This window comes from Centruroides sculpturatus, unplaced genomic scaffold (genome assembly GCF_000671375.1).
Source record: "Centruroides sculpturatus isolate CEXI.00-Female unplaced genomic scaffold, Cexi_2.0 scaffold842, whole genome shotgun sequence".
Classification (NCBI taxonomy): domain Eukaryota; kingdom Metazoa; phylum Arthropoda; class Arachnida; order Scorpiones; family Buthidae; genus Centruroides; species Centruroides sculpturatus.
In genome coordinates this window covers 28,739-53,421 of record NW_019385320.1, presented here as the reverse complement: position 1 = coordinate 53,421, position 24,683 = coordinate 28,739, and the positions used below count along the sequence as shown (strand labels likewise).

Here is a 24,683-nt window from a genome sequence, read left to right as displayed (position 1 = left end):
ATGTTGTGGAAAATTAAATCAACTCTAGTTGAAAATATGGAACAGAAAAAATCATCTGAAAAAACTCCTGCACGAAATTCCCATTCAGAATAATAATTTTTATGAAAATTAAAAATCCTTAAAAGATTCTGAGGCAAATTGCATCTCACCTAGTTCTGTCTCAAAATAAACAGTATACAGAACTATCTAATTACAGAATAACATAAATAAAACAAATTCTGCCTCTAAATAATAGTCACAAAGACAAGCTTTTGACGCAGGCTAAATATCAAATATGCAAACTGATAAATGGCAACGAGAAGTGATGAGAAGAAATTCAAGATAGATGGGTCAGATGAGTGGAAAAGCTATTGGTGCAATGAGGTAAAACCTGTTTGTAAAATATTAATTTGAGAGAAAAACGAAGCAATCTTAAATTGAATCCAGGTGCGGTCCGGTCATAAAATCATTTACAATGGCATGAAAACAGCAGAAATTAAACAAGTAAAGAAGTGGGAGGACAACCACCCACATTCGCGTCAGTGCGGGCGTAAAAAAAAGCTTCGCGCACGAACGCTTTTTCTGATGGATCGGAAGTTGGCTTTCATAAAACGTTTGAATTGGGGAGAAGATCGAAGAAGAGAGGTAGACGGCAAGGCTCGGTACTGATAGCACTTAGATTTCAGATATTCGGCAGGCTCTCTGACTGTAGCGAGAGAGGTTATTCTTCTCTAAGAAGAACGTTCAGATACGGGTGAAGTCTGACATTTGAGGAAAGTGCAGACAGGGCCTCTACACGGTACAGATATTAACAATTAGACATTCGATCCAGACTATTCCACCGTATCCTTGATTGCTATTGTGTCAATCAGTATAGTGTGGTGCCGTCATAAACTACTTTTTGTAATTAATCTGTATATAACGAACGAGTTGAGTGTGGAGATGTATTTCCTACGAACATACTGTACATTTGGAACGTCTGGGGCCATGTTTATTCAAGAAAGCTGCTTGAGAAAACGGAGACAGACGGGAACCTTCATTCTGTTCAAAACGGAACCTTAATTAAAACCTTCCTAAGCGGGAAAAATTCTTCGAAACGCAGCGATTCTCTATGTTAGAAAAATCTGCTCAAACTTCAGAAACCAGAAAAAGTATTCTGTACCACGAGAGTCCGGTTTTCACAGTTTTTACTTTATTAGAAGAAAATAATTAGATACTCATTATATAAAATGAATATATATTAGACGTCAAGAATATAAAAATATATTTATATTGATATATACTTTAAACTTATTTTATTCACATTTATTTTGTTTTATATTATTTTAAACTTCATTTTTTAAAATTTATCCTAGACTGCTGCATGGTATTGAAAGTCTTATGGTGTGTGACATGTTAACGAAAAAGATCCGGAAATTCTGATGTCATCACGTGACCCGAGAATAAAAAATTCAATAAACACAGTTCTAATAAAGATAGAACGTAGAAATATTTTATTTGAAAGCTAAAAGACTCCTCTAAGTAACATATAAATATGTATTCGATAATTTTTACTTTTCCGGCTCTTATATATAACAGAGGGAAAGTGTAGCGCTCAGTCAAAAAAATAATCCATCCCACATTTTTAAATTTTTTGGACTCGGGACACCTTGAAATTTCGAGATATGCGAAAGATTCGAGGGTTTTTTTTATATGTGTGGCTGTTAGACTGTGTGTGTGGGGCATGATTTTGTTCACCCTGTTTTAAGCCTAATAATTTCTGCGGTCAGAGTGGTCAAAATCGGAGTCAGATGGTTTAACACAAGATTAGTTATTAAGCGTGAAAGCGGTTGAACTAAATCGTGTCCCCATATACATTCTAACATCTTAGGCGAGAACATCTTAACGGGTTTTACCGTACTATTATAAAATGACAAAAAAGCTTACTTTAAGCGTAGAGACGAGTTTTATTATTATTATTTTTTTAATTTTGAACGCTAATAAGGAGTAAAATATTCATTAAGAGATATGACACTTGATCACGTTTACGTCTGCACCCTGTCGATCTTTAATTAAAAACCAAAATTTAACAGTATTAATGCCCCTTTATACGCAAGCCACAGTGCCACATTTCGTTTCTTAAACTTTACTCATTCTGAGATATTAAACAATATCTTAGAATAAGTAAAGTTTAAGAAAATAAAGAAATTAAACAAATTAGACACCAACACCAGTGCGAGCGAATTTTTCCCTTTTATTGACTTTTTTGAGATGTTCGGGAGGTCTCCAAACGTGTAAATTTGCAAAAAAAAAAATCTGGAGGGTCAAATATGACACGATTCCAATACTTTTCCGTTTTATATACATAACAAGTTGGGAAGTAAAAAAGGAGTCTGAGTCGGCGGATTTTTTTGACGACTCCGACTCCACAGCCCTGGTTGAAAGTAATTTTGGCTCCTGGCTATGTGAAAACAGATTGCATGCACAACCTATCAGCAGTTTCTTCAACTTGTGAAGAGCTATCACACTCATCTGTAAACCTGGTAACAGTTAGACCTGCTGCTTTTTCCTAGTGCTCTCACTTCTTTCTTTGGTTGTCTGCCATTGCTTTTCCTTGTGCTATCCTGCGATTTTCACTCTTCGGCTATTGTTTTTTAATTTATTTTATACACACGAGTACTGATTATACACTATGTTTGTAATTGTGTTGCCTCAGGGTGCAAGCGTACTTTTCACCTTTTGTATTGTATATATTCTGAGTTTAAATAGCTGTAGTGTAATATATAAAATATATGATTAACTGCAACTCTCATTTTTGACTAATATAATTACTTCCTGATTTATTGCTACTTTATGTACTGTACCTTCCTGTATATATTTATTTTATTCTATTTATCTATTTTCTCTGCAGAATTTCACTACAGATATTAAACATGTATATACCATGGGTTTGTTACTTTGTCTTGTAACTATACATACCTGTAGATTATTAAATGTCACAGGTATGACGTCAGTCTTGCAATACTCTGTAACATACCTAGAACTATACATACGCGCTGTACTAGTACAAATTATCTGTATCCTACTTTGGTAACTCACTTAATTTCTTGTATATTGTGCACTCTGCCTGTTTATGCCATTGGAACTAAGCATGCACTTAATATAGATATGAATGAATGAATAAATGCAGATTGTATGCTGGTCGCTTGCAACATGTCAATCGATTGCTATCAGTTTACATTGATCTCTACGACAAATTTTTATTTCGATCTATACAACGGTCCATTTAACATGCACGATGTCATGACGAAGTCAATTTTTGAAAACATGCAAATATGCTGTCACACATTCAAAACATTCAATATGTAATCCTCAGGCAGCACATGTGCATGTTTTAAACGTTTCTTGTCTTTTTTCGACGGTTATGACGTTGAAAGCGCACTTTCTGTCTCGAATCTGCGGATTTTAAACTGTTTTAAACAGAACGTTGAAGCGTGTCACCGCATTTGTGTTTTCCCAGGAAATACCTAATAATTCAGTTTTAAAAGCCGCGGAAGAAGGCCGATACGAACTTAGACTTACGGAAAACAGTTTATTACATGAAATTGATGACCGAACATAAAAAAGGATGTATCTTTCAAAAACAAAAATTTCTTTTTATTGTTTAAAAAATGATATTATATATACAATAGAACAGAAAAAGTTTTGTAAGTTGCTTACAACAAAATTACGACAAAAACTACACTTTTAATTTAAAATTACAAAAGATCTATGTCGAAATTCTGGTTGCTTTAATGTTAAATGTGTCACGACAGTTTATTAAGCATCTTCGTGCTGTAGTTTCATTCTGATAACTTTTTAATATATCCAGGAAACTGTCTTTGAACATCATAATCTAATTAACGAAGCATATGCATATCATAGTTTTCATCGTTTGAAATCGAGCCTGAAGAAATATGAGTTCTATTCTTTTACTTTAATATATAGTTACTCCATTTTTTGAAACATTTGTACATTTTTGAAACATCTCCCAGTCTTTCTGGAAGATTACAAATTAAAATATCATTTCATTTAGCAAAATTGCAAAATTTTAATTTTTACACGAGCGGGATTTTCTGTACTGAACTAAATCTACGCTCTAAAAATTATTTATAAAACTTATTATTTAACGTAACTGCTCCTCAGCTATTAATAATTGTATTCCTTTCCTAAACATCGAACCTCTGCAGAGAGGTGGAACATTTAGATGTAATTATGCAAATTATGTGCTGTATCAATTAATGCAGCTCTCTGTAGTTTGTAGGTATTCTATTAAGCTGTAGGTTCCTCAAATATTGCTCTAAATCCCTTGAAATGGCTCCTATGAGTTCCGGCTACAATTGGAACTATATTTTCCGTTACAGTCGTTCAACTTCGATTTGAAGGTTCTTATATTTAGTGACTCTCTCTAATTGTGCTTCAATTTGAAACACAAACTAACATTTAGCCCGCCACCCATCGAGCCGGCTCTGTATCCACGTGGTGGATGCACATAATGACATCTGAATGTTTGACAGCTGAGAAGCAATACACAGTATGAGTTGGTTGTACACAATACAACAGTATGAGTTGTGGTATAAAAATGTCACAAATCTAGTCGACTTTGTCAGGGCTAAAAAATATTATAACAGGCATTTCATACCAAATTATATAATAACCGAATGGTAGCTTTCTCAAGATCATTTCGGCCAATCAGTTGGTGCCATTGAGTGATTTGGAGCTTTTCACACGGACCAATTTCGGCGGCTTCACGACGTAGCCTGATTACCGAGAATCATAAGTGACTTGCGCAAAGCTACCAATCGACGATTACAAACAAAGTGATTATAAACAAGTGGCTTCTGTTATTGTAAGGTGCAAATTTCATTATTTATTTTTACTTGTCTACTTGGACATTACTCATTAATAGGACTTTACACAGGCGTTTAAAAATTGACACAATAATGAGAGTTAGTTCAGAAAAAACAAAATTTCTTTTTGAAATTACGTTAGTAGTAACTTTTTCTGTACACTTAAATGTGTTTCGGGGCGTGTTAACCCGAAACACATTTCTCACTATTGTGTCAATTTTTAAACGCTGGTGTAAAGTCCTATTAATGAGTAATGCCCAAGTAGACAATTTAAAATAAATTAGAAATAAGGACTGTAAGACAATTATAATAGCAAAATTTATTATATTTGGATCATGGATTGGTGGCACATAGCGATGAATCCGAGTCCCTGGTACATACAACTGAGTCGCCTGTCTAAAAGCGGCTTACGCTCGATAGTGATATCCTTTCAATATTACACATGACAAAAATATTTTGTAAAGTAAAAGATAACGATAGTTTACTGTAGTTTAATTGCAAATTATTTTAGTTAGTTTAGTATAATGTTTATGTTATTCAATAATTTTTAAATTTATAACTTTTTCATCATAAATATTGAATGCAATTTTCCTTTCAGGAGTAGCCATGGACGATGCTTTTGTTTTTCTTGCTGCGTGGAAAAGGATCGATTCCCAGAAGACCGTTCCAGACAGACTCTCGGAAGTTTATTCGGAATCCGCCATTTCTGTTACTGTAACTTCAGTAACGAATCTCATAGCGTTCCTTTCGGGACTGTTTACACCTTACAGATCCATATCTAATTTCTGTTTATACGCATCGATTTCTGTTCTCTTTTGTTACTTTTATCAGATAACGTTCGTTGGTGCATGCATGGCACTCTTTGGATATGTGGAGAAACAAGGAAGACATTCTTTATTCTTCACGAAAATAAATACACAAACAGGTAAAAATATAGCGAATCATTTGGTAGCACTTCAAGAAACTAATGACGATAAATTTTTCTCTCTAGAAAATCATTCATGGATTCGAAAAATACTCTTTACCACCGAATCTTGGAAATCTACTAAAGACACGACCACTCAAACGTCATCAATTTGGACAAAGCTCGGTAATATTTTATTCTTATGGTATGTCATGATAATTATTCTCTTAATCATGGCAGGTTACGTGGCATTTGGAGTTTGGGGAGTGACAAAAACAGATATTATAGGATCATTTTCCTACTCTTCTGCATACGATTCTTATTATTTGCCGTATCATAAAAATGTTTTTAAATATTTCAAGCATTACGAATACAGAATCCAAATCGTTGTCGATCAAGAAATCAATTATGCAGATGTGGAAATTCAGAATCAAATAGAAAAACTTTTTTCTGAAATGGAGAGAGAAGGATTAATTGCAGATTTTCTTACCGAGTCTTGGCTCCGAAGTTTTGTGGAATTCGTCAAAGACGATTCAATGTCTGCGATTGTAAAGTCGTACAACATGAGCGACACAAAAGATTTTATTGTCGTTTTGCGCCGAATGTTTCTACGTCATCCTTATGCACAACGATTTCGTAATGATATTGCCTTCAACTCTGACTATACAGCTATCGTTGGAAGCAGATTTCTTTGTCAGACTGATTTCACTGTTGACGAAAAATCATTCTACGTGACTTTACAGGGACTAAGGAAAATCACTAATAAAATGCCATTCAGAGTGTTTCCGTATCACTTCTTGAATTATGCCGTCGACAGCACTGACTTGCATGTAAAATTTACTGTTCAACTGTTGTGTATTATTGTGATAATTGTAATTTTTGTTTGTTTCGTTTTTATGCCAGACGTTGTCGTCACGTTTTCGGTCGCACTTTCGATTGTTACTATCGAAATTTCCACTTTGGGTTACATGGCTCTCTGGGATGTGGAATTGGCACCAGTGTCTATAATTGTCTTAGTCATGTGCGCCGGTTTTTCGGTGGATTACTCTGCTCATATGTCTCATGCTTATAGACATTGCGACATTGAAGATTTCAATGAACGTCTTCGTCATAGCATCAATTGTATAGGATTCGCAATATTTCAAGGTAGTGCAACTACAATAATTTCCGTGTTACCTTTAACCATTCCGTTGGCATATATATTTATCACGATATTTAAAATAATCTTTTTGGTTATTATGTTTTCTTTTATTACTGCGTTGGTATTTTTGCCGGTTATTTTATCGACACTGAATTATATGAAATCGAAAATGTGCGAAAGAAAGAAAAGAAGTAAAACCCTCGACCACAATGTCGACGGGCAGGCAAATTTTGGTTATCAACCGTCAGAATTTTGTATATAAATACGTTTCAAGGCGCTCTCGACATTAACTAATCCATTTTAATTAATTAATAATGTATTAATTATTTCTCGAAGAAGACCTCGTGCTGTGCAGCATTCATTCTTCGTACTGTTGGAGTAGTGTCTTTGAAAAGTCGGTGCCAGCAAACATCTAGGGATAAATGAGGTTGGCACATTCCCCGAAACTATGGTGATATCAGATTTTATCTACGCTAGTTCAGTCTTCACGGAAGCTGCGATGAAGTATCTGAGTCTTTTTAACTGTGCATAGACTTTATACAGCCAGTTTACATTCAATTGTTTGTTTTTTTTTTATAGTCAATTTTTCGTTTCTCGATTGCAGCGTCGTGTCGTGACATTTGATGATAGGGAAGCTGTATTTCTGTATAAGCCGACTTCCAGAGGCGGTTACTTGTTAATTGCATTAATCAGTTAATTCCGTATGATGGTCTAGAGTGTATTCGTATTCATTTGTTCGATAAGCCAGTAAAAACCGTAGACTTCTAAATGTATTTATGATATTACAATTACATTCTAAATCGCTAGCCACAATATAAGGATTACAATTAAAAATAAAATAATAAAAACTTACTTGATAAAATGTGTTGTGGAAGTACAGTACATACATACCTGGTACCAAGTATTCTTCAATTGTACGTATATACTTTTAAAGAAAATTGTAATTAAATATAATTTTAGAAATGAAGTTTTACAATTCAGAAGAATCCTTTGGATGTAACTGGAGTTGTATATAAACTACAATGCACATGCAGAGATAAGAAGGTTTACATCGGCGAGACAAAAAGAAAACTCGGAATAAGATTGGAAGAGCACGAAGCGGCAATACGAGTGAAACGATCGTAATATCACTGGTTTAACGTTGAAATCCGTAAGTAATATAAGATGGGAGAGCGGAATAAAAATATCAAATATTTTAATGGATTTTTTTAAACTTCTGTCAACTATACAGAACTATCATAAAAAGGTAGTAGTAAATTCCTATCAGTTGGGTTAAGTTATAAATCTACTCACGATTTACATAATGGGGCGAGGGCGGCCAAATATCTAGCAGGCAGGCGGTTAACAACTTGGAACCGGCCCTGGATAGAATCATTGGAAGCGTTATATGTCTGTAGCTTCCACCAGCTAAACAAGGTGAGGTTGGTGCTCTGTAAAGCGCATTCGCGAATGCGTATAATTCGGCTTTTTGGAAGCTGACTCGGTTTTGACAATACAGCGCTTACAATCAACCACTGATATTCGAATACAGTAGACCCCTATAATACGGGTTCCTATAATTACGATTCCTATAAGACGGCGAAAAAATTGCGACGGTGTCCGTACAAACCTGGTAAAAAAAACTATAATTCGGTAAAACGTCATCGGGCAGCCGAACTACTTTCCGCCGTTCAGCGCCACGCTACGGAGAGTTTAGGCGAGTAAGTTGTTTACTATCGTCTGTACAATATGTAAATTAGGCACCGTAAGTCTAAAACAGTACTGTACTTTTATACATTTTTCGTGAAAGAAACATTTCTTATTCAACGGCTATAAAAATTATTTATATTAATGATGTCTCCAAAGTTCAACGAAGTTTTCGCAGAAAAATAACTTTTCAGAAATCGCCCGCCGTTTGGTGCGCTTCTCCACGACGAAAACAAGCTTGAGCAATAGCGACGTCGAACTGTGCACACTCGGTAAGTAATCTTACATTTTTTTGTTTATAGCATAGTTTATACCGATTATTCCCAAAAAATCATACATATTTTGGAAGTGTTGAGTCGAATTAGTCTTGAATCGATTAATTTTATGGAAGAAAACCTTTCAAACAGCCGTAGCCCGTAAACTTCACACGTGTGATTGGCAAGGACTCGTACAAAATTGATTCATAAAGAACGGAACGTATCTATCGTTTTATAGGGGGGTCAACTGTATACGATAGCAATCTTATCGTTTTTTTTCACGTGTAGTATAGAAATTTGTAATAAGACAAATAATGCGGTTATAATAAACTATTAATTTTAATTAATTCAAAATACGTTAAAATATGAAAATAATCGCGCAATAGGGGAGATCGGGGCAAGATCGGCATGTTAAGCTTTACTTAAATTTTGTGTAATAAATACTGCTGTAAACTGAAAAAAAAGCTTTGCATATTGTCTATTGGAATGTTACCTTACTATAGAACTGGTTAAAATCAGTTTGGAAATAAAAATAATTAAAATAATTACAACTTTACAAGAAGAGAGAAATTGACGAAGTTGCCCCGGGTATAGGGGCAAGATCGGCAACTTCTCTCTTTTTGTAAAGTTGTAATTATTTTAATTATTTTTATTAAAGTTGCCCCTGGTATAGGGGCAACAGTAATGGGGCAAGATAGGCACGTATATAAAATTATGTTATTAACAATGTATAAGTTGGAATTCACTATTAAAACAAAGAAATACAAATCCAACACCCATTTAATATTATTACAACGAAATGCAAGTTCAAAGACATATATACATGAATAACAAATGCAAACATGTTTTCATTTATCATCTGTTTGATTTTTATCCTTTGCTTCTAATGTGGCTTTATGTTGCCGATCTTACCCCGCTAGTCATGATTTCGAAACATTAAGTACAACCCTGAGAACAGAATGCCAAGCCACGATCTGGCCACGTGAATAAGTTGAAGTTACATCCTTCTAACAGGAAAAGTAACTTTCGTTATCATGGAATTATAACAAAACCTGCCAATTCAATATAAATGGAAAAAAAATATTATATGGAATTGAACGAAAATGAAAATTTGCTTGATAATTCAACTACGCTTGTTGGAGAACAATAAAAACACTACACTCAACAAGCCACCAATAAAACTCAACTGCCTAACCTATAACCAAAGTCTCCTTTTAATTTGTTTTTAAAAAAAAGCGCTTGACAAACTTTCCCCGCATGCCGAAGTTGCCCCGATCTCCCCTATATATTTATTTTTTAGAAAATACAAGAGAAGCGGGCTTCCACCGCTTCCAATGACGACACGCCACTGCTCGAATGATTTTTGCCGATCTCAATGTGGTCTCCTTTTATCTTGATCAATTTGTTTTAACTTTTCGAAGACACTGAAAGATGACAACTTCTTTCGGCTGATTTAGGCGCACAAGACGAAGACGAACCGAGATTCTTCGTGACCAGTTCGTATTTCTCTTTTATAATTAGAGATCGGACGAGTAGATTGAGATTTTTCCAAATTGTTTTGAATTTGTGTAGAATTTTTTGGTTTAAGTTAGTTCGTCGGCGCGGCAATATTTCCAGCTTTAAAATTAGTCGCGGCTGGATTTAAAACTCGCAAGCAGTTCCATTATCGAACATTTTCCCATATAAACATTTACTTCCCGAAACGGAAAGCCGTCTGTTGCTTCGGAAGATGAAGAATAAAATCTGTATGGGTCCGAATACTGCAGTAAGTTTTACGGAGTGGCCTGTCCGGGATATATCGTTTAAAACCTGCCTTCTCCATTGTCGGTCTAACCTAACTTACGATGCATTTAATAAAAATCCCCATGTATTTCCTTCAAGACAAAAAGTATTAAAAAATTTAGAAGTGTTTTTGATCTTATTACCTATTGCTGAAATTACCGGTAAATGGCTGAAGGAGACGATCTTTTTTATACAATATTGTAACCTTGGGTTGCGAAAACCTTGTAAAACCTTTTTTGTAGAAAGACATTCTCATTACTGTTGTACTTTACCGCAGTCTGTAATGAAACTCATTCAATATATATTACGAAAAATAAGATTAATCCTTAGTGATTCGCCAAGGAATTTTGTGGTTCTGAAATTCCATTTCTTTTTTTTTAACCTCAATAAAGTGACATACAAAATGTATTTCATGCTAAATGGAGGAGTATCACAATTTAAAGGACACAATTAAACACTTTAATCGTATATGATGTTATAAATATTATAATGGCTAAAACTAAGAGTACCTTTAAGAAGGACCCTCAAATACGTTTTTTTATCGATTATCTTTATTCGATAATCATATTTTTACCATAATACTAAATATATAAGTCCTGTTAAACATTTTTTACCTTATGATTTGATGAGTTTCAAATGATCATTTCGAAGTATTTTATACAACTGTTAATTTAAATTGTTTTTATATTAGGCAATACTTTTGTATATTTATCTGTTATTGTATATATTTTTGTCTTTATATCGTTTTATTGTATTTTGTCATTTTATTGTTTCATGTAGTTAATTGTTATCAGGGAATGGAAATCAATGGCCTCTGGGCATTTCTATTTGTATGTGTAATAAGTAAATAAAGAAAATAAATAATGACTGCTTCGGATGAAAATCTTCTGACTAGCTACATCTTCTGCCATACGAATACTTCTGTCTCTTACAGTTTTAGCAGACAATGGCATGTCTTTTATTTTAGCAATTATTTCTGTTTTATTTTGAAAATCGTAAAAAAGATACTCAGATATTTTAATAAAACAATCTTTTACAAAATCGCCATCCGTAAATGATTTTCTCCTTTTTCAGTTTCATTATTTCTAGAAAGGTAACAAAAGTAGCAGTATTTGTACAGTATTGTTACTTGATTTTATTCGATTTGAAAATGTACCTTTACTTAAGTTCATAAGTTTATTTCGTTATATGTATATTAGTAACTAATTTAAAAAGAGCCTTAATTATGCATTAAAAGAGCCGCACCTAGAGTTCAGGGGGCAGATTGCCGGTTTCTAAACTAGGTTCTAGCTTCGTCGATTAAAATTATAACATAAGTAATAAAATAATTTAATTATAAATTACAGGATATGCATTCGAGTGAATCAAATCGTATACAGAAATCTAACATGCAGTGTGATAAAACATCCAATATTAAAAAATTAATGACATATTTTAATATGAAATTTAACACGTTTGTATTTTACGTTACTTTTAATTTTCTGTTAATAGTTAGTCTATATTGACATATAAAATATTCTACATGTTTAATATTTTAAGTTAATAATGTAGAGTAAGCATTAAAATTATTGTATCAGCTTCATTTTTAATGGAATATCCGGTATTATTTCGCTTATTTCGGGTTTTTCTCTAAACTCCGAATCAATAGATTTAGAATTTACAGGAGATTTGACTTGCAATCAAGGATTTGCTTTTGTATTTCGTTATAAAAGTCTTAAAAACAGGGAATAAAAAGTCGCGGGAAATGTCAATTAACAAATGCATGTTTAATCTTTAAGAAATTTTCAGTGAAATACTTTTTGTGAAAAAAAGAAAAATAAAATTCGATTATCATTTAGAAAAATTTTGTTCGTTAATTCGAGGAAAAGTATAAAAATAAAAGGATATTACAAATTTTAAATACTGTAAGTTAAAAAATTCGAAATGGCTTCTATACAGGGTGTCGACATAAACATTACATAATATAGCTTGCTTTCATCAGGTATTAGCTGAATACAAATGCACGAGAGCTTAAATACTCGGTATTGAGCTGTTTGATAGAGTTGTTTGATTCAAAACCGACATCCTTCTCACGGGGCCAAATTCCGTCCTACTTGGACAGGATTTGGCCACTTGAGAAGATAGCGAACTGCGAACTCTGAAAGATAGCGACACAGTTTAAATTAGGCTAGTGCATCGTCTCAAAACGTTTTTCGCTCGATTAGAAAACTGCAAGAGGAACGAATGGACACCGTCGAAAAATGGGTGAAAAAGAAATTGTGAGGCTTCTCTGCACTATTTCCAATGCTGAAGGATATGCAGTGAAGCCTTACATCGTTAGCCCCCAAAGTTCAATTATATATACATATAAAGGAAAAAATATTGAAATAAGAGATAAAACTGGTGTCATTGTAGCCTATTTAATCAAATTATTCGTATATTATTCGAGTCATTAAATAATATCAAACTTTATCTAAAATGTCTTTATTCTTCTTGTCTTTTAAAATAATTTTTTCTATAAAAGTTTAGCTAAGATTTTTTGTCTCTTAATATTTTTTGTTCGAAAGCTTTTATAAAAATATATCAAAACCACACTTGGCATTATTATGTTTCAACACACACTTTATTTTAAATTTAAAGTAAAAATAAAAAACAATATATATTAAATTTAATAAAAACTTAATTATATGCTGCTTAATGCGATAAGGAAAAACTTGGAAATCACAATGACTGTGGACGCTAGAAATGGAAAGACGAGGAATGATTTAGCGCTCACCTTTAGCTAAGTGGAACGCTTGGCTAAAGGTGGGCGCTAGATTATTCAATACTGTTAGTCGGTGGTGGGTTGGAACCTGACCAACTGGTCATGTAGAGTTTTCAGAGTTTTCTTCACGTAAATAACACCCTAATGGAGTTTCATATAAAAAGTCCTCAAAGTAGGCATCCTTTCTTGGCAGGTTGCTCATTCGATGCGTTACATTAGCCCATTAAGCTTATAATTTCGAAATAATCCAACTTTTCAACAGGAAATGACCACAGATATAAAATATAAATTATATAATTTACTTGAAAATTATTTGAATGTTTTCTATCTGATGAAAGTACAGTAGAGCGTCGTTTATCCGAATCAATTGGGAACTGTGGTCATTCGGATAACTTATTTTTCGGATAACCGATTAGGTACGAAAAAATATATTAACCTATCCCGTGTTGAAATTTTTCTCCGTTGCGTGTCGCTTCGCGTTGAATTTTCGTCGATGTTAAGCCTAACGTAAACTTTTTAAAATAATAATCGTGNAGAGTAAGCATTAAAATTATTGTATCAGCTTCATTTTTAATGGAATATCCGGTATTATTTCGCTTATTTCGGGTTTTTCTCTAAACTCCGAATCAATAGATTTAGAATTTACAGGAGATTTGACTTGCAATCAAGGATTTGCTTTTGTATTTCGTTATAAAAGTCTTAAAAACAGGGAATAAAAAGTCGCGGGAAATGTCAATTAACAAATGCATGTTTAATCTTTAAGAAATTTTCAGTGAAATACTTTTTGTGAAAAAAAGAAAAATAAAATTCGATTATCATTTAGAAAAATTTTGTTCGTTAATTCGAGGAAAAGTATAAAAATAAAAGGATATTACAAATTTTAAATACTGTAAGTTAAAAAATTCGAAATGGCTTCTATACAGGGTGTCGACATAAACATTACATAATATAGCTTGCTTTCATCAGGTATTAGCTGAATACAAATGCACGAGAGCTTAAATACTCGGTATTGAGCTGTTTGATAGAGTTGTTTGATTCAAAACCGACATCCTTCTCACGGGGCCAAATTCCGTCCTACTTGGACAGGATTTGGCCACTTGAGAAGATAGCGAACTGCGAACTCTGAAAGATAGCGACACAGTTTAAATTAGGCTAGTGCATCGTCTCAAAACGTTTTTCGCTCGGTTAGAAAACTGCAAGAGGAACGAATGGACACCGTCGAAAAATGGGTGAAGAAGAAATTGTGAGGCTTCTCTGCACTATTTCCAATGCTAAAGGATATGCAGTGAAGCCTTACATCGTTAGCCCCCAAAGTTCAATTATATGTACATATAAAGGAAAAAATATTGAAATAAGAGATAAAACTGGTGTCATTGTAGCCTATTTAATCAAATTATTCGTATATTATTCGAGTCATTAAATAATATCAAACTTTATCTAAAACGTCTTTATTCTTCTTGTCTTTTAAAATAATTTTTCTATAAAAGTTTAGCTAAGGTTTTTTGTCTCTTAATATTTTTTGTTCGAAAGCTTTTATAAAAATATATCAAAACCACACTTGGCACCATTATGTTTCAACATACACTTTATTTTAAATTTAAAGTAAAAATAAAAAACAATATATATTAAATTTAATAAAAACTTAATTATATGCTGCTTAATGCGATAAGGAAAAACTTGGAAATCACAATGCCTGTGGACGCTAGAAATGGAAAGACGAGGAATGATTTAGCGCTCACCTTTAGCTAAGTGGAACGCTTGGCTAAAGGTGGGCGCTAGATTATTCAATACTGTTAGTCGGTGGTGGGTTGGAACCTGACCAACTGGTCATGTAGAGTTTTCAGAGTTTTCTTCACGTAAATAACACCCTAATGGAGTTTCATATAAAAAGTCCTCAAAGTAGGCATCCTTTCTTGGCAGGTTGCTCATTCGATGCGTTACATTAGCCCATTAAGCTTATAATTTCGAAATAATCCAACTTTTCAACAGGAAATGACCACAGATATAAAATATAAATTATATAATTTACTTGAAAATTATTTGAATGTTTTCTATCTGATGAAAGTACAGTAGAGCGTCGTTTATCCGAATCAATTGGGAACTGTGGTCATTCGGATAACTTATTTTTCGGATAACCGATTAGGTACGAAAAAATATATTAACCTATCCCGTGTTGAAATTTTTCTCCGTTGCGTGTCGCTTCGCGTTGAATTTTCGTCGATGTTAAGCCTAACGTAAACTTTTTAAAATAATAATCGTGGCTATTGTATCGTTAAAAATTATTTCTTTATTTTTTTACAAACAAAATAAATATATTGAAAAATATAAAAACAAAAAAANCTTAAGACGCAGTTTAGAAAGCAAAACGAAACTAGATAAAAAAATGTCTAGATGAGCGAAGGTGTCATAGTCAACAATTAAACGCGATCAGATTCGAAAAGATGGTGTCGGATAAACCATCTCCAGCCGACCTTTTCCACGAACTTAACGAAGCTCCATTTACACCTGGAGACAGGTGGATGACCAATTGGAAAAATGTGATGTAAGATCTATCCAATTGACAAGGAGCCGATCGCAAAAACCCTATAAAAACGCAAAATTCAAGGACAACGGGACTTCCACTAAGACTTCCACCAACACTCCCACCTAGTCTTCTGTTGTGTTCGTGTCGACTCCGCTTATTTTTATATCCCCGCTCTTCTTTTTGTGCACCGACTTTAGAGACTTTGAACTTTTTCCTTACAACACTGTCAAAAGGGGCCCCTACGACGCTGGACCAGATCGCCGTCGAAAATCCCTCCAGCGTAGGACCAAATCGACACCGAAAACAACTTACGAAGACAACCCGAAGTTCTGAACTTAAGGACCTTTGCCAACAAAAATTATGTAAGCGTTATCGTCCGGAATAAACGGTTTACCTTTGTAAACACTTGTCTTTGCTGCCTTTAAAAACCGCCACCCACATACGCTAAGACCTTAGACCATCCCGACGATAAAGGAATAAAAATCTCCCCCCAATCGGCGTTCTTACATTATATATTTTATAAATAATAGAAAGTTGTTTAAAATTCGGCAAATTGTTAATTAGCCCCAATCAACGAAACGATTGGATAATGATTTTTTATGTGACCTTGTCCTCCTAATCAGGATACCACTATTGAAAACCTGTTTTCTTGTTAAAATAATATATGTGTACTAACCGATTTTTGGGTTTAATTTATACAGTCGCCGAATCGACAAAAACTGAATAATTTCTAATAGAAATTTTATTTCCGAGTGACCTTCAATACAAACAAGATCTCGAGTATAAGATAAGATCATCGATTCTTAAAAATAGTGTTGTGCATTTCAAGTATAAAGTTAATTAACAGCCATAGGTTGCAATTAAAATTAATTCATAATTTAATACAAGTTCATATACTATATTATTTGTAGGTCAAATAGAGAAAACGAAAATATAATCCTATACCTGCAGGGGCTTGTGAGACAAAAAGTTTCTTCATAGAGACCAGCAACAGTCGTTTTTTTTTCATTGTTCCAAGACAAGAAAATTATATATTTAAACAGAATTATATCATCGTCTCATTTATAAATATAGTAATTTCTGTATTAGGAACATTTCATAAAAAGTAATAATGACGTGAATGTTAAATAGCATATAACTATAAAAAGACACGTTTAAACAATTGATTTAAAACAAGTTTCATGTTAATTATGCAGAAAAAAATTTTGAGTGTTATTCTGAACTTCCTATTGTTCAGCAGGCAGACACGTGATAAAAACGTCAAACTTGCACAAAATGAGATGTTTATGTTTGAAAAAATCTCACAAATTGCGTTGAAATCAATTTTGTTGCGATGGTCGCATTTTTCTATGAATAATTCGCCAATAGTAATTTCGTTTATTAATTACGATTATTAACTTGTTAATTAAAATTATAACAATAATATCGCTACATCCGATATACTATAAAGCTAGACATGAACTAATGCCGAATTCTATCGGGCTAGATACAGCTAATTACCGTATAAATTATGAAACCAATTTGTCACTAGCGCCATCTCTTAATTATTTTAACAATTATAAATTTTAATTAAAATTATTTAAATAACTTAAAAAAATTAATATTTGACGAATTCGAGTTGTGAATTCGAGTCGCCCTAACGCCTCCCTCTACTGCCAAATTGGTTGCATAATGTATTTAGTAATTAGACGTATCTACCCCGATAGAATTGGGCATTGGTTCCTGTCTAGCTTTAATATTATATCGTTCGACGATTATATTTACTGCTGTGACAAAAGAATTATAAAGAGGTATGTAATTTTAAAAATTATTTAATGTACTTATAGAAGAAAATCAGATAAAATAAAGTTAGTTTCTCTTCTTATTTCATGCACGACGGTAGCAAATTTATAATAAAAATCAGTAAGAATATTCAATTATATATTTATAATATCATACGATCCATCTTGCTTTATTATTTTAAGTTTAATACTGATTATTAGGGAATGTTTTGCGAGAATACGTTCGAGGGGTATCGCCTTCTTCTCGGATCTGGAGGATCCGCTCACTGCCTCTAAGGATGACTAAATCGAGTGGAAGTGAAGATCAAGATCGTGTGATCTCGATCACGTCAGGATGCTGACACCAGTTAAACTATTATTTTCGCGGTTTAACTCGCGATTTAATTATTATTGTTATTTCTAAAAAAGAGGGCTAAATAATTTCGTGTGTGGAATGCATAGGTAAGTGATAGGATGTCTGGCCATGAACAAACCGAAGGAATAACAAAATTTAATAATATAAAATGAAATAAAATCAGTCTACAAATAGACTATTCCAACATTATATTTATCTTAACTATCTATATGAGCGATATGAGTGAGAGAGTTTACAAACGATATTATATTACCTCTGTAATAACTTGACTTTTCCCAATTATATTTGGTGGAAGGAAGTTCTAATCCCCGAGAGTATGGCACACATTCATAATAAGAGAATATTGGACGATGTGCAATGTGTACGGAATTTGGCGCGTATCCTGTATTTATACTATTTTTCTCCTATAATAGAGATTAAGAATTAAGATCATCTGACTGGGTGTCATAAGTCTTTTTGGTTTAGTCAGCCCTTTAGTCATGGAAGATAAAGATCTCTCAGGAACTGACTGTCATCACAGGATGCATTTGTTCCTTGTTCTCTTTGATTATTAGCTTTGATAAAATTTATCGAAATATTACATTTAATTTTAAAAGATTTTCTATGTAATTTTTAGAATATTTTAGCTCAAAATATTCAGAATCTCACATAGCTTCCCACTTTTCAAAAATCACAATATCTTAAAAAGGCGTGATTTTTCTCTAAATAGAGATACAGGTAATTCGTGTACATTTGTGGTTTTTCTTACTTTCTCTTTCAAACATTACATCAATAACAGTTTTACATTAAGTAAAATAAATTGGTTACATTTCATATTGTGTTTAAATTGATAAAATTTCATATAAGAATTACACATTTAGGAATTACTTAGAATAATACGAAGGTAAATGATTATGAACAAAATTATTTGGATTAACAAGCAAATTATATACGCGTACAGGCGTTCGAATATATTTTCTTTTCAAAAATTACAAAGTTTATCAGCTTAGGAAGTTGTTCTGTCGGTTGCTTCTTTCCTTTATTGAGTCCAAATGTAAGAGTTCATATGAAGTTTATACTTCTTTTCAAATTGTCTTCTGTTAGCAGAGATAGTTGTGGATTTCTGGCGAAAGGTTCTGTTGTGTACTCCAACCTGCAGGACTTCTGACAATTAAACTGTTGAGTAGTTCTTAGAGTTTAGAAATCGTCGAATTGCAGTAATCAAAATGGTTGGAACAATCTTAAATATTTCTCTTATGTAGGAGGTAATTTACTTTAGAAATTTTAATTAAAATACTCTCTCTCGTAAAACTATAAACTTAAAGCTATTCCTTCATAAAATTATATGTGACTACATTATTCTACTNTATAAGATCAGTGCCGTAACTGGGCAGGTGCACCTGTTGCAATAATAAAACAAATACATGCATTTTGGAACCCCTTGAAAGGGGTTCCAAAATGCATGTATTTGTTTTATTATTGCAACAGGTGCACCTGCCCAGTTACGGCACTGATCTTATATGTTATTCAAAAATCAACTTAAAGTTTCATATTATCTAAAAGATAAAGCATTTCCTTTAAGATTCCCTCTTGGAAATTGTCTCTACTTTTTACATCAAACATATTTGAATCATAGGAGCAGTTTTGCTCTTTATGCAGCTTCTGTGGTCATGGAATTAATTTTTGTACCTTTTGAACTTCTTGTCTTTTTCGGGGAACTTCTTGTGAACTTCTTGGCCTTTGGACTTCTTCTATATGCCCTTCTCCTATATCTGCGCGCAGACAAGACGACCTTCAGATAAGGTCGTCTTGTCTGCGCAATGGAGTTATATAATAGTAGTATATATAGGAGAGACTCTGGGATAATTTGTTAAACTTTTAAAGGTTTTTAACTTTTATCCCAGAAACTCTCATCATTTTGAAGGAAAGTCGTCGAGCAGGGGCAAAAATCTGGCATAATTTTAAAATCGCTCGAGAGATTCTGAGATAATTACTATCCCAGAAACTCTCATAGAAGTCGAAACCACACCCATTTCCGATGCCCCTTCGGTTATACTTTTCCGCACGATTTGAACGAGCGTTTCTGAAATAAATCGCTCCGTTATAAGAGTAGCTTTAATATTATATCGTTCGACGATTATATTTACTGCNTAACTATTTGACATTATACATAGATTTTTATGTTTTAGAGTTGAGTAAGTTATATATGTACCAAATATATTACGAAATATTTAAAATTTATTATAAAGATAGGGTTAAACTTTTGTATACAGATACCGATTCTTTAATTTTAGAAATTTACACAGACGATATTTACGACGATCAATAAAAACAATCTTCCGAACATATTTGATTTTAGTAATTATCCTGTAGACCATCCACTATACAGCGAAGAAAATAAAAACGAATTTGGATTTTTCAAAGATGAAGCAAAATCATTAGCAATATCGGAATTTGTAGGTTTAAAAGCTAAAATGTATTCGATTTCTGGAGAGCGTTATGAGAAAAAAAACGGCAAAAGGTATAAATAAATCAGTTGTTAAATCAACTTTTTACCACAAGCTATATAAATCTACTCTATTTAAAAAACAACAACTTCATCATAACCAAACTCAAATAGTTAGTAAAAATTACGTGATCACGACTCAATTTCAAAATAAAATCTCTCTTTCGGATTTTAACAATAAGAAATACATTTTAAATACAGTAGAGCGTCGATTATCCGAAAGTCAATCATCCGAAAGAATTCCAGTTGGCAAATTTAAATTTTCGCCAGTGCTGTGGAACTGCAATCTTTGGCAATGTCTTGGGCTACTCAAATATTTTACGTTTTTGATACTAAATTAACTGCTGAAGTATAATTTTTTATTGTTTTTATATTTTTCAATATATTTATTTTGTTTGTAAAAAATAAAAAAAAAAATGTTAACGATACAATAGTCTTCGTTAAGCTTAATATCGACGAAAATTTAACGCAAAGCGACACGCAACGGAGAAAAATGTTAAGATGGGATAAATTAATATATTTTTTCGTACATAATCGGTTATCCGAAACATCGATCTTCCGAACAACCCCAGTTCCCAATTGATTCGGATAATCGACGCTCCACTGTAATGGAATACATACTTTATCTTATGGTCATTATTCTATTTCTTCATAGACATTTTTTCAATCCATTTTTTAATACTTTAATATTATTGTATTTTATATTTTATTACAATAGAGCCTCGATTATCCGACCTAATTAGGAACTGGGGTTAGTCGGATAATTGAAAGGGCGGATAACCGAAAAGTATGAAAAAATCCATTATTAGTGTAGTATATTATTATATGCTATGTAATTAGTATTATTGTATTGTTAAAAAATTATAAAGTTAAACCTCGTTTAAATACTGGCTCCCTTTCATGATCGATCCAGTGTTGCCAGCTAAAACACGTAAAAATAATATTAAAGTAGCCAAGACATAGCCAAATATTGTAGTGTCACATCAATAGCGGACATTTGAAATTTGCTGACTAGGACAGTAGGTTAACCGAGGGGTCGGTTGATAGGGGTCGGATAATCGAGGCTGTACTGTAATTTTATATATTATTGTATTCATTATTTTAAAATTCTTAAATGAAAATGTAATATTTTTAAATATTATTATAATCGTTATTTTTTATGAAAAAATGTAATCGTTTATTATTATTGTAATCATTTTTTATTTCCAATAAAAGAGAGAGAGTTGTAGTCCTTTATTTAATCGCCATCGCGACATAAAAGAAAAACTGGGGAGTATTAAACACAATATATGCCGAAAAACATCTAATTTCGAAGAAAAAAAAATATATTAAAATTTTAAAAAATGTTATTTAATATATTTGTTTCCAGATGGCGCCACGATAATCACTTGCATTTAAAAAAAATGTTACAATATCTTTAGTCTCCCCGTTATGTATATATAAAACGTCTAAAATTATCTATAGAAATAAATGTTTTCTTATAACGGAGCGATTTATTTCAGAAACGCTCGTTCAAATCATGCGGAAAAGTATAACCGAACGGGCATCGAAAATGGGTGTGGTTTCGACTCCTATGAGAGTTTCTGGGATAGTAATTATCTCAGAATCTCTCGAGCGATTTTAAAATTATGCCATTAATGAAGATTTTACTTGTTAGCATTTACAAAGATTTATAAACTCACCTTTACCTTCAAAATTATGTTTTGCTGTTTTATAATAATTAAAAATATAGAAATATTTTATAACAAAATTTCATAACAGATGGCGCCACATTCGATTTAAGTTAGTTATTTTGATTACAAATGTTATTTTTAAAATAAAATCTCATAAAAACAGAGAAAGCAACGCAACTCGCTGTTAAATTTTTTAAATTATTTTTTAGCAGCAGAAAATAATTACTTCTTTGCGAGGGGTTTTGAGATACACCAAAACGACTGCTACAGACTTAAGTAATGAAACGTCTTCTAAGTGTTTGACAAGTCAAGCAGAAAGTCCTAATTGCAAATCAACGGTTGTGAAAAAAGTGCGAATCTAAATTAAAATGTTTTAATAATGAATACGTTTTTTCAGTCAAAAGGAGATTCTCGCGAAAAATTGTCATCAAAATCGTGGAAATGTGACATCTGTTTTGCTTTAAATTTTGGCTCCACGAATGTAGTGTTGCCACCTTTTCAAAATCGCTGACCCGGAAGGCATGTCAGGTTTGTTCGAACAGTAGTTCCTGACGCATGCCCAATGTCATTTTTTCAATGCGAAATGAATAAGTGCATGCCGGTTCTAAATCAGTTACAGTTAGGGGCTTTTTTTAAAATTCTTTCCGCCCTGTGGGAACTAAGTGGCCATCTTTTTGCAGACCCATTATGGGTTCGGCCAGGCCCACAATGGGGCTGCCGGATGGTGAGGGACGGGACCCGACATATCCGAACGGACCACCCCCCGAAAAATACCTGGGGATTTTTCGACCCGCTCGGAACTAACTCGGGTCCCTCAGAGCGGTAGGCTGCCACCTTGACCGCTCGGCCATCCGGCCGCTACAGTTAGGGGCTAGGGAAACTTGGGTAGGAGTAACGTAAGTAACCTAAATTAAGAAAAACAACTACAGATGACTGTTACATAAAATAAAATAAAATAAAAGGTCGACAGGTTGCGCCCGATTTTCCCGGAAATAATAAATAGTTTACCCGGACAGTGAGTCGATTCCCGGACTGTCCGGGTGAAAACCGGACGGGTGGTAACACTAACGTGGAGATGTTATTTGTGTGACAGTTTGCGATTTGATGTATCTAAATTTACAGGTCAATATACAAAAAATTTAAAAGTATATTATTGTTTTACATAAAGTCACTTCAAATCTGTGCGATATTCTGTCTTAATCATATTGTATCAATTATTTTTGATTAAGTTTTAAATTATATCATCCAGCGAAAATTAAAAAAAAAAATAAAAGCGACTACGTCTTAATTTTTTAAATGGATATCAATATTAAGATATACAAACATCAATTTAACCATTCTTTTATTAATGTTTAATAATAGTTACTCTATACCAGTGATGCGCAAACCGTCGCTCGCGACTTTTTTTGGGGTAGCGAGAAAATTTTTCGGGGTCGTCAAATTCAAAGAAATTTATTTGACAATAAAAAATATAAGACTTTTCTTCAACAAGTATATGCATAAATAAAACTATTCTTTCATAAAATTATGCGTTTTATTCAGGCCTCTAATAAGGCAGAAACATAAGCTTAAATCCCAGAAAAAATTTTACTTCAAATACGTTGACGATTAAAAAAACGTCTACTGTCTATTCAGGGGTCGCGACAAAATTTTACACAAAATGGGGGAAGGGTCGGAAATGAAAACAGTTTGTGCACTACTGCTCTATACTGCAGTTGATAAATTTTTCAATTTTATTAATGTTTTTTTTTTGTGCAATTACAATTTTTACGTTGTCAAGGTTTTCCTGGAGAAATCCTTGACAAAAAGAAAAACGAAACTTGAGGAAACTTCATCAGAACATGATCATTGTTTATATAAATAATAATGCAAGATAATTGTTTAATGATTTTGCTTACTTAAGCACTAATATAAAAACATAATAAATCAGTTAATATGAATAATATAAAAATGTTTATCACGAATGCACTCTTCTCAAAAAATTAAATTAATAAATTTTTCACTTTGTAATTTGGAAGATAACTCTTCGTCAATAAAGATAATACGGTTTTTTTTATCTTGAAATAAAAAATACAAGCTAATCTTGTCCATTGTTTCTAATTTTTCATTCAGTTCGTCCAGATAGAGTACATACAAAAGAGAAGTGTGATGATTTGTATTTGTTCTAAGTAAGAGTTAATACTAAGGCAGTTTATTTTAAATGAATTAAATGACAGATCATAAAGCATTAAAAAGTGTATAAACGTTACTACATCAATAACTGAACAACTGCCAAATCAATCGTCGATGGCTAACAACTTTGTGTGTTTTTACACATCCCGAGTTTCTTTGTAAGCTGTTTGTTTGCAGAAAGAATGTCGCCTTCTTAACACACTTGTATATACAGTATTTGCGTGAACTAGAAATTATATATGTATATATATAGACACAAACTCTCTTTTTATTTATAGTAGCATCGAAGTGTAATGGCATGAAAATAGAAACCGAATAATCGAATTTCAAATG

General features: G+C 32.9%; 1 protein-coding gene across 1 annotated transcript; it reads left to right on the top strand.

The window, feature by feature from the left end:
• The first annotated feature begins 5,453 nt into the window (after nucleotides 1-5,453).
• LOC111637611 (patched domain-containing protein 3-like) lies at nucleotides 5,454-22,689 on the top strand. Its single transcript, XM_023383134.1, has 4 exons — nucleotides 5,454-6,897; nucleotides 20,373-20,455; nucleotides 22,388-22,528; nucleotides 22,576-22,689. Exons 1-4 carry the CDS (start codon nucleotides 5,454-5,456, stop codon nucleotides 22,687-22,689), a joined length of 1,782 nt encoding a protein of 593 aa, XP_023238902.1.
• The last annotated feature ends 1,994 nt before the right edge of the window (nucleotides 22,690-24,683 follow it).